This window comes from Apis mellifera, linkage group LG14 (genome assembly GCF_003254395.2).
Source record: "Apis mellifera strain DH4 linkage group LG14, Amel_HAv3.1, whole genome shotgun sequence".
Lineage (NCBI taxonomy): Eukaryota > Metazoa > Arthropoda > Insecta > Hymenoptera > Apidae > Apis > Apis mellifera.
The window spans coordinates 4227836-4240196 of record NC_037651.1 but is presented as its reverse complement, the minus strand read 5'-3'; the positions used below and the strand labels follow the sequence as shown (position 1 = coordinate 4240196).

Below are 12361 nucleotides of genomic sequence, written 5' to 3'. Positions count from 1 at the left end.
ATTTTATAGATTTTTAATGTTTCGTCAATGGGATTTTTGTAAAAAGGGAATTTTTTTGAGGATGATATTGAAATATTTTGGAGAGAGGGAGAATTTTTTAACAAACCAAGAGTTTGAAGGGATGAATGGAAAAAAAAGGATAATGTGGATTGGAATCATGGAATTATTTGAGAACAGAGATGTAAATGGTATTGGAAGATATTTCTTTTTTTGTTTCCTATTTGCGACGTGAATAATCATATAGGGATTTTTCTGAAAAGAGGATTGGCAATTTTAAATTTGAAAGAGTTGGTTTCGAAGGATTGAAAATGAAAAAAAAAAAGAAAGAAAGAAAGTAGTAATGTGGATTGGAATTATGGAATTATTTGAGAGATATAAATGATATCGAGGGAATTTTTTTCCCTGTTTCTGCCGTTCGTTACTTTTATCGCGAATAACCACATTTCGCTGATTTTTCGTCGGTCTCGTTGATGGAATTTTCGCGAAAAGGGGATGAAATGTTTTCGGGAATTTTTTAACTTGACAGACTAGACTTTAAAAAGAGAGAGAAAAAAATAACGTATCGAAATTGTAGAATAATTTCACGAACGATAATATAAATCGGTATCGATTTTTTTCTTACGATTCGACTCGAATTGAACTGAAGAAATTTCTCTCTGCTTCTATAAATAATTCTTCGGCCTCGATTTTAATTAGAACACAGTTCTAATGTCGATTATCATTTAATTAAACGCTGTAATAACGACACGCCACGTAATTTGTTCGCAGCAGTTGAGTAATTACTGGGATTAAAGAAACTACAAAGAACGAAAATCCGTGACGTGAATACAATGAACAGCCAGACACGCGAATTTCGAATTCGCGCTACCATCTAATCACAGAGACTCAACACGCGCTCTTTAATTAAATACCTCTTTTAATTTACATTTAATTAAATCCATCTCATTTTTCATACTCTAAATTACTCTATTTTTCTCTACAACAGCTCCTCTCTCTTGCATAATAATCACTTTGAAAAACTTTGTAAGCTTATTTTTCAATTATATTATTACATACACATTGTTACTTCGCGTTCTACAACTTTATATACATATACGATATATAAAAAAAAAAGGAAAGAAAATACTATTATTAAGTCTCTCATGTACATGTAAATAAAATGTAGAACAATCATTTTCCAATAAGTTTCATCTACAAAGAACTCTCGCCCTCTTTTAAAATAGATTTTCCATTAAACGTGTTTCAGAAAGCATCGTCATTATTCCAGTAACAAAAGGATTATATCAATTCCGATAAAAATGCATTATACAGTGTAAAAAAGGGTTTTATAATAGACCTGTTTACGGTGAATTAATACTGCATGCGTGTCACAGGTCGATCAACTCTTACCTTATTTTCGAAACGACGATGGGGGTGAACTCCAGTTGATGAAATCCTAACTCCTGCGGCCTTACATCCTCCAGGCTGCTGTATCTCACGTAAGTGCAGGGAGGTGTGGAAACTTCTGAAACAGAGAAAAATTTCAAATTTGTCAGTGACAATTTTTTACAAAGCGATTAAAAAGACCATCGTCGCGATTTTTTCAAGTGGTCATCCATTGATGCAGCTTGAAAAAAAAAAAAAGAAAAATTTGTATTCGTCATTCCCCGATGATTTGTAAATAATCGTGACGATATATATATTTTTTAATTGATATTCAAAAATATAGATACGAAAGGTGATTGAAATTGGAACTTTGTTCCAATAATCCATAACTTCGCGATACCTGGAATTTATTTTAACAAATATTGAAATGAATTTTCCATCGTTATTTCTTCTCCTCAGATGCTTTCAATTCCACTAAAATTTCGCATTGAATTTATTTAAAAATCCAACGAAATTATCCGCAATATCTTTTATAAAACCGGGATTAAATTATTTTCATATCGAAGAAAATATATAAACGAAATTTATCGCAATGGTTAAAATTCTATCCAATCTAAGAACAAAGAATCTTAAAATGAAGAAATAAGTTCAAGCAATATAATAAATAATTATAGGTGAATAAATATAAATCAATTAATAAAAAAAACAAATAATAAGAAAGTCACGCAAAATACGATCAAAAAACTAATTTGGACTGACAACTGGATTAAAATAAACTAAAAAAAGAATTTTTAAAGGAATATAAAAGATATTACACTCACGTACATCATAATCACAAGTAGCACAAGTCAATCATAACTTCTTTTAATACAATCTTCTGATCTTTCAATTCTTCTTCGTTCAACAAATCTTAGATTATAAATTTATTTATTTTTTCTGTCACTTGGACGTGCAAAAATCCTTCCCACCACTCGCTAAATTCGTACTTGAATCATGGTCCGCGGCCATGAAATTGATCATCACGCATTTTGGACTTTTGCCGGCTAGGCCCGCTTTGTTCGCCGGTGGAATCGCGTGAAAAGCTGAAAGGGGGCGCGCTCGAATAACGAGGCGGCGGCGTTAACGTCGAAAAATCAATAGGGTCGCGTACATTCCTCATAAATAAATATGAATATCTCGTATCCTTTCTCTGCATGGACGAATATCGAGGGTAAATTTATTATAACCACGGTGTTGCGCGCCATCCAGTGCGCCGATCCCATTTGTCGATCGATCGATCGATTCGAATTTCGATTTCGAATGCCGAATCGATCAATGTTGCACGGACAACGTTCGCGCCGTGCCGAACAGCTTTGAAACGTTTCGCGCTTTGACGAAAAAGTGAAAGCTAGGATACTGAAATTTCAATCGATCGCTTTTTTTTTTTTTCGAAATTTAACAACCGTGTCATCGGTCGTTGCGGAATTTTCTTTAATTCGTATATCGACGATGTTACGATTTTCATTGATGGGAATCGTGCGGCATTAATCTGGAATTGTTTCTCGACGAAACGACACGTAATCCCGAGGGGGATAAAAAAAAGTACCGTTTTATCTTTCTTTCGTGAAATGCGGAGGATCGTGTGATGGTTCAACTTGAAAATTCGAAATTCAGAAACAATTGTACGGGGAGAGGAGAGGCAAGGATTCTCTTGCAAAGCCTCTTGTTCTTAAATTCCCAAATGGGGATTCGTGGAAGTAAGTGTAACGCAGAAAGATATCGATGAGGAAAAAAAGATAGATTTTGATTTAGTACTTTCGTTTTCTTTTTTATTTTTTATATGGAATTTTTATCGTTTTTCGATAAAATTGGTAAATTCGATTGATTTTTAATATCCTCGTAAATTTTTATTTCATTTTTTTATTCTGACTTATTGTTTCCAATCTTCTTCATCTTGCTCTCTCAAGTTTTAAAGAAAATGAACGCTCTTTCCCTTTGCACGTAAATTTTTTAAACTTTCGTTACATAAATTTTTATCGAAGCGTGATGTTCCTTTCTTTAATAATAAAATTAAAGCATTTCTTTCTTTTTTTTTTTTGTTATGTATCTTCAATGAAAAGAGCCACTGACGATGAGAAAGGGATGAAATGTTGATTGATGGAGTGGTCCGTGATGAATAAATTTTTCATCAAAGCGTGGCATTTCTTTCTTTGATAATAAAATTAAACAATTTATTCGAGTTCTTTTTTTAGTCTTCGAATGGAGCGACAAGAGTTACCGATGAGGAAACGTGCCGAAACTTGAAACGAAATGAATTTTATTCATTTGCGACATTTCATCCGTGAAATTTTCACCAAATCGTGACGTTTCGAAACAAATAAAGCGATAAATTGAAAACAATTTGTATTCTTAATTTTCTTTCTTCCTTCGAATTGACGAGGAATAAAAATATCAAATTGTTTCAAATTAATTTCTAAACGTAAAAAATTGACGTTCCAATTTCAAACTCGATTCAATATCCACGAGATCCAGCAACGATAATGAAAAGTACAAAAACCATTTTTGCTCGAACTGAAACAAGGAAGAAGAACATGAAGAACGATAGAAATAATGCAATTGTATCAACTGTTTCACGCGTTGTTTAAGTGTCTCATTGTTATTAAAGGATTATGATACGGAGAAGAGATAATTATTACAACAAGAATGAAACAAATTCTTTCACGATGAAATCGAATCTTACTTTTTCTCTCTTTTTTCTTATTCAATATCCTTAAATGTAAATTACTCCAAGCTATAACTTTTTTTCACAACCTTTTCTGGATTCCATTAATCTGAAAAGTGCCTACAACACAATTCAGCGAGGGAGAAGTTTTACGTAAATCTAGATGAAAAGTACTTAACGATAGTAATCCATTACGCGAGAATGAATTTCGTCTCACTGGCATCACGACTTCGTAATTATCATTACGAGAATCTCGTTATGAATTGTTCACCTGGTTTTACGTGAAGCACGATGAAATAACGAGGGAGGGAGAGAAAGAAAGAGAGAGAGGGGAGAAAAAAGAAAGGAGAAAAAGGGAAACAAAAGCTGCGACAACGAAGGAACAGCGAGCAGCTGCATCGGATTAAATCGCGATAAATCTGAAAGGATTCATCGACTGTACACTCGAACGGATTGAAACTTTTAATTATTTCGTGCATCGTGCTTGAAACCGATCCGTACCGTCCATTATTTTTCTTTCGAAATTCATCATTTATCCCGGGCAAACATTTATCTTGACGAACGTTAAACCGAAAGGGAAAAAATTGCTACACCTTTCAAACACCAATTTAACGCAATGATACTTCGAGAAAATCCAATTCATTTCTTGCTTAATGATTCTTAGATATTCAATCCTCTCGGATATTTCACGTGCAATTTGAGAAACAGTGAACGAACAAGAAAGATTGACTGAAAAAAAGAAAAAGAAATCAGTTGCATAGTAAATCCATAAATTTTAAAAAAGTGAATTACAACATTTCTCCGTACAATAGCTTGGAGCATAAATCTTCGACTGTTATTTCAAATTGTCTTAAGCTTTTTTTAAAAAAAAAAGAATTCCTCTCCTGTGAATATCCATCATTTCGATCAACCAATTAATTCAATACAAAAAAAAATCCAATTCACGCGATCATATTCAACTCATAATATTCGTACAACTTCCTACCTGTAATCTGATATAAAAAATATATTATATCAATTGCACAATCAATTATATAAACAGGAATGACTTAAACTTGATCAGTTTTTAAACCGAGTTTATTCCCATCCGTAGACACCTCTCGTTTCGCGGCACACGCGCGAAACAACTTCCCCTCGACTCGTTTTCTTCCAAATAGACGAGAAGATCGGTTCCACGAGGAAATTTGTCGTGTTTTAAGCCCGGCTGGCGAAAAAACGAAGCGATCCCTCGATTTCGATGGCCTCGAAAGAAACCCGATGAACCTGGCTCGCGCCAGACTCGAAAGAACCTCATCGATTTTACAATCTACGCCTCGTAGCTCCCCCTCCCCTTCACAGGCTATTACCTCCTCCAAGTCCCTCACACCTGATAACTCCGTGTCCCGAAAATTCTCCCCTTTCCCTCCTCCTGTCGCTCCTCTCTGTCTCACGCTTGTCCCGTCCTCTTCTTTTTCCATCCTCCTCCTCCTCCTCCTCCCTCGTCCTGTCCATCCCCTCTTGGAAAGCTTCTTTTTTCTGCTCCCTCTCTCTCTCTCTCTCTCTCTCTCTGTCGGCTCGGTATTATGTTCCGCTGATTCGCAGTTAATGAGGCGAGAACAGAGCCGTGAAGCTATCCTGCATAAACCGAGGGTGCTTGCAAATTATGAAAAAAAATTCCTGTCCCTCTTCCTCCCTCTCGAGCTTTTTCGCTCGAGAATACTACGCCTCGTTTTGCCAGGAGGTTTCTCACCGGAAAATCGAAGGAGAATGGTACAAGGGTGTATAGTTTTCTCTCGCGATTATTTTTCTTCTTTCTTTCTTCCTTTATGGTTCTTGAAGATTTTGTTTCCTCCTCCGTTTTTATGACCGTTTTGACGGCAATCTAGAGTAGAATTCTCGAGATACGTTTAATTATTCGAAACGTAGCTTCTAATTTTTTTATTTTTAACGATGGAAAATTATTGAATTTTAAAATTTTTACCTGATTCTACTGGTTTTAAATATCAGATCAATCAAAATTTCTTTAAAGATATCGTACTATTTATCCGTATTTTTTGGAAATACAAATAATAATATTGAATGGAATAGTTTAAAGTTCATCTAACTCCGGATTTCTCCAAGCATCGACGTGTTAAATTTCATTTCACGTTTCGAAAATACGCGATACGAATTATTGCCCATATCGAAGAAACAGAAATTTATCGTTGCGATTCGAGCAGTAGAATCTCTCTTTAAATTTCGCTTCACACTCGACGAAACGACTCGTGTTCCCCCCCTTGTTCCGCTATCCATTAATCCCCCGTCGCAAAAATGAAATGAACAGGCAACAATTGAACAGCGGGGCGAAGATTTTATTTGCGAGCGGGATAAATTTCGTTAAGTAACTTAATATTTTCGCGCGTTGGCGAGGAATAAGCGGGCGACCGGGCGAAATTACACATCCTATCCCGTATTTTCGTGAAAAACTGCGTGATGCAATAAAATTTTATACGTTGTGTAAACGATCATGAAAACTACATGCACACGTCCCGACGCGTGTGAGGCAATTTAAAATTGTTTGCCCTGTAAACGCGTCAGAGTTCCAGACACGTATTTTGCCAGTGAAGTTAACAATGCGTTTCGGGCTACATGTTATTTTATGCAGTTTTCCGAAACCACCCCCCGTCGAAAATTGACCGATCGACCGAGCATTGCCATCGATTCGAAGATCTAATCGATCGGCTCGATCCTTACCGACGTGTTCTTTAAACGGATTAAAACGAAGTTATTTTTATTGCTCGATCGTTGCTTGAAATATAGTGCAAAGAATCTTACCTCTGAATATTTTATTAGAGTTTATAGTTTTACGAAAAAGGATGGAGATACGATAAATTGAAGATGAAGTCGTGTAATTTTTATACACATATATAGACACACCTTAGGGAATAATTTAATTTTAATTTAACGAAATAATCCCCTTTATTCTTCGTGCATATTAAATTTCACAAGTCTTAATTTCGTAATTTCGTAATGTAAACTCTGATAATACTTCGTTAAACGTTACTAAAGATTTGATTAAAAACTCCGTTAAAAAGTCTCGTTAAACTTTATCAAACTCTCAGCACCCTGTATACTTTAGTTTTAATACGAGTTTGTATCTTTCCTTCTTCGATAAAGATGGAAAAAATATATTTTTCCACGAAAAAGTGAGAAATATATCTAAAATTCATGTGTTCGTTAAATGTTTAAATCTTGAATCGCGATGTGCATCGGTGCTTCTACATATCTAACTATTTATTCATCGATGTACCGCTGCCTCTTCGCGTGTTTACTTCTCGTTAATGTTTCATACTCGACACGTTTCTATCTTATTCAAATCCTTCATCCAATTCAAACGAGAGAGAGAGAGAGAGAGTTAAAATTATTCGAGCATTATCAGATCCGATATTAAGCTTGCAAAGATAACATTGATCGAGACGAATTTCGACAAAAATCCCTTTCGACTGACTTCATTCGTTACACAAGAGAGAGATCCCCAGGAAGCATCGCCGCGTGAAAACATCAGACAAGAAGACTTACCGCCTTTCACGACCAGGTGACGACGTTTTATTAATTACAAACTAAATCACCACCACGTCTCTCCTGGTTGAATTAAACATAAGTAAAATCTACAAAAATTATCTATTGATTATTTTCTAAAAAAAAAATCGAAAAGTTCTTATTAAATTTAGTCTTAATAATTTAATAAAAATCTATACTCTACCAATTTGTTTAAAATAAATTTTATATTAAAGTTATATTATATATTATTTTTTGAAATTGATAGAAAATTATTATTTAAACTATCATAATCTTAAAACTGAAGAGAAAATATTTCCAAACAAAATCTGATTAATTGATTAATTAAAATTATCATCGATTATTATTAGGAGAAATGATTTCAAATATTTTTTTTTCATATTGATTCTAAAAACAAAGTGATAATATTAATTAAATATACGATACCAGAAACAGTAAGGAATTAGAAACAACTTACTTTCATTCTTGAAAACATTCGTCAAAGTTGATCGAATTTTCACGAATAGTTCCGTCTGATTTTAAGGGCGAGCATTATACCAGGCAAAATACACCTCTCTCCCCTGCACAAGTTCCATCCCTGCACGATCGTGAATCATGTTAACAATTAATTGAATACGTTGCACCCATGAGACGAGGCGTGCACGGTGGACGAAATTTCCTCGCCGACATTTCAGGCGTGTAACGCGACACACGTGCGTTACAGCGTGACATCCTGGCCGAGGGTAGATTTTCATGAAGCTTTTGAAAATCCAAATTAGCTGGACCGGTGACAGGTGCGTCATCCAGCGTAATTTAAAACGTGGACCGGCCCTCTTCCATGGAATAGCTGGTAATCACATGAAACTGGTACATCTCGCGCGAAAATAGAACAAGAAAAGAAAAAGCGTTAGGATCAATAATCTAATTTTTGTACAAATTCTTACAAATTTTTAAAAAATACCTATAACGAATAAATTTTAAAAAGGAATTTGCTCGTTTCGACGACTTTTTTTTAAAGAGAGATCTATTCGTCTAAATTTTCAAAATTTAATTCCAAACCAAAGGTTATTTTGCTCGTTGCACGAATTATTCAATACCTAAAAAGAAAAATAAAATATTATTAAAAAAAAGCGAAACGTTCAAATCAAATTTCGCGAATCAACAATTTTCACTCATCAACCATTCGAACCAGCCGATCTCCATCAATTCAAATTCAAAATCCTTCGAGGAGTGGAGCTGTTTCTAGCCAAGTTGCTGGCGATCTGGCATCAAAGGACGGTCTGCTGCTTTCAAGAGCGACGTTTCGAAAAGGCACAACACGCCACCGAAAAGGGGGTGGCGCGGCAAACGATCCCCTTGAAGGCGGACAAGCCACCGCGCGCCAGGCCAGCCAATTTTTGTGAGTGCACCTTGAAATAATCATAGCTTTTCGAGCTAAGTGGAGTCTCTGGTACCCTTCCACACACGTAGAAACGCGTAGGAGGAGGGGAGGGGGTGTCTGTGCGGCGAGAGAACCGAGGTGGAAACACGTATATCTCGTCTTTGCGCAACCAGGCTACACGGACCACACCGCGAGACTTGCTACTACTCCACCACCACTACCCTCCGAGACGGTTGTAAAGATACGAGTATCTGGCAAGATGATGGTCGTGCGGATGCCATATAATATTCATGCAACGATATTGCATCTTGAGTGGTGCTATTAGAACGGGAGGAGGGAGGGAGTCAGGCATCGCGGTCTCATGGCGGTTTGTTGTTCTCCTGGCGCCTTACTCGCTATTCAACCACCCCTTTCCACGGCTCCTCGTTCCTCTTCGAACCGTCGTCGTCAGAGTTCCTCGAGTCTCTTTGCCATTCGTGAAAATGTCCCTGGAATTAAATTTATTACCGAAGGGAACTTGCCGGCCATCTTTTCCCCCTGAATATTATTCCTATTTAAAAAATTCCCTTTTAATGGTTTCGATTCAGAGAAATTTTATTTCTGAATTTTCTTTTATCCTTGTTACCTTCGAAAACTGATGATAAGGGTTGATAATTTCATCTTTGGTATTTCTATTATACAATTCGATACGATTAATTTAAGAATTCGTTACAAGATTGATCACAAACATCAAGTTTTATAAATATAACATCGAAACCTAGAACAACGATGAACAAAGTCTTCATATTTTTCTGCGTTGAATTTTTCGTTCGTCTCGCACAGAAACTTCAAATTAGATCGACGCGATAAGGAACGAAATTATTCTCGAACGTTAGAGTTACGAGGAGGCATTAGCACGCCACGTGACGAAATCCGCGTTAACGACGAAAAATCGTTTCTTATTTTTCGCGTCGGCGTGGAGGCGTGGAAGGAGCGCTTCCGGGGATCAAAAGCGTTTTCGTCCCGCGTTTTCGTCTTTTTTTGGGGGGAGGGCGTTTAAGTATTCATCGGGCGTTTTCGCGTCTTCGTGCCTTCTCGCCGCGTCGCCGTGTCTTCCAAAGGAGACTCTCTCAGAGGCACTCCTCCCCTATAACCGCCATTATCGCTCGCTTTCCACCCCCGATTCTCGCTTCCTCGCTTCTTAACGCCCTCTCGTCTCGTTTTCAACGTCGTCGGCTCGATATTACTCACGATGTTATTATTCTCGAACATATTAATTCCAAATATTTCGTTTCCATATATATTATTGCAACAAGTTTTTCCGAAATTTTTAATGTAGATTCATTTTTCACAAAGTTACAAACATTGTTATATATATGGAATATTTAAATGGAACAATAATTATATTTAGATGGGTTATTGTGTATACAGATTATATCAGGATAAAATTCTTGATTTAATTTCTTTTTTTTTTTTATATTGATTTAAAAAAACTGATTTAATCATATCGCGATAATTTCCATACAAAAGAATATAAATTTCTCCAAATCGAATGATTGAAATGGAACGAAATAATCGGAATTAATTTTATTCTTTCATTCTTCGTGAAAAATGCGTAACAGATGAGCGTATTTGGAAAACAAAAATTCGAATAATTTTTAAACGTATCTAAATTTTCACGTATCTCCCTTCAATTAAAATGGATATTAATGAAAGTTTAAATATCGAATAACAAAAACACGTATACGTATATATATATATTCCCTTATAAATAAAACGAAACTATAACCAAAATAACCAATAAACAATTAAATCGCGACATCTCATATTTTTTTTCATGAAAAAAAAAAAAAGAAAGAAAGAAAGAAAATCAAAATCAAAAGTTTTTCCATCCATTAAATTTCTACCCCACACGCGACAACACGTCGACGTTGTTTCACAGTAATTGCAATCTCCACTCTCAACCTTTTTTCCATTTTCAGTTACAACACAGGCGACGTATCGCAACAAATAATTACGTTTCCACTCGGCCCTCTTAAATCGTCCAGCTCCATTTGCCGTCCGCCAGATAACGCTGGATTGTAACGGATGCCGACATGCTAAGAGCTTTTCATTCCACCGCCTACTCTTTCCAGGTTTATAGGATTTCGTGGCTTTTTACGCCGGCTCCTGGCGTTACAAGGAAGGAGGAGGCGGATGGGATGGGCGCTGGAAAGCTTCCACAACGAAATGGATTGCGGGGACGAAAATCGTAAGCCTGGCAAGTAGCGTCAGAAGGAGCCTCGTCTGTCAAGTCCAAATACTCTTCCACGAGTACCCGCACATTCTGTATCTGACATCCTTCGAAATTCCTGGAAACTCGTGGAATAAGAAGTTGGCCGAAAATCTGACGAAAATTGGTTACCTTATCGAGAGTACGTTTTTTTCGCTCCGAAATTTTATCCCAATAATTGAACGTGTCCACGTTTTTAATTACGCGCGTGATTCTTTTTTTTTTTTTTTTACAATTATTGAAAAAATCAGATGTATCGAATTTTTATTATAACTTTTGTTTTAATATCATTCGGTTTGTTATATTAAAACCACCAACGTATTCCAACAACGAAAAGTTGTTAGATTGTTAGGATTTCATAACCTCAAAAAAAAATTCTCTCGCGAAAAATGTATAAATAAGCGAGATTATTGATCCAATATTTTCAAAATTCCACAAAACATCGAAATACTGTACACGATTTATTTAAAAAAAAAAGAAAAAAAATAACTATCCCAACAAAGCTGGCATCAAACGTAATTACTCTCCGCTCGTCGGGCAAAAATCACCAGCTACGACGAGAAAGAATGGACCCTCTTCCTCTCAGAGAAACAAGAACCTCGCCGGGGACGCATTATTCGAAGCATCATCCCGGTAAAAATAATCGCAATGGACGAGAGAGGAACGTTCACCCGAAGGAAGAGTTCCCTGGTCCGTTCCCTATCCCTGAAGATGGCTGGCCGAAACAAAGAGCTGGGAATGACGTTGTTTACGAGGCACGATTGTTTTAAAAAGGGACGAAGGTCGAGCATCGCTCCCAGTGGGGTAACGAGGGCGAGGAGAGAAGAAAGGACGAGAAGAATCGTGGATGGTGGGCGAAGAAGTGGGTTGAAACGAGGAGGAGGAGGAGGAGAAGGGTGAGGATTTCTCTCCGACCTCATCGACTTGAAGACACTGCAGTCGCGAGGAAGGCGGAAGAAAAAGGGGTGGAGAAGATCTCGAGGGGTGGTCGATTGTTTTATTGGGCCGGATTAAAAAGCATACTCGGGGCCGATTGTTTGTAATTCTGATGAAAAAGCTGGCCGATAAAGGAATCGTTGCCCGAGGGCTGCACTTGGTGGAAACGTTGCATCTCTCTCTTTCTTTCTCTTTCTCTCTCTTTCTATCA

At 36.7% G+C, this 12361-nt stretch overlaps 1 protein-coding gene across 4 annotated transcripts in view; it reads right to left on the bottom strand.

The window, feature by feature from the left end:
* LOC725033 overlaps positions 1–12361 on the bottom strand; it is a 178021-nt gene that overhangs the window by 110898 nt on the left and 54762 nt on the right. For all 4 annotated transcript variants that reach the window (XM_006560179.3, XM_006560178.3, XM_001119882.5 and 1 more), the window contains one exon: positions 1390–1504. In XM_006560179.3, the coding sequence (XP_006560242.1) occupies positions 1390–1504 (115 nt within the window). The remainder of the gene's footprint in view (positions 1–1389; positions 1505–12361) is intronic.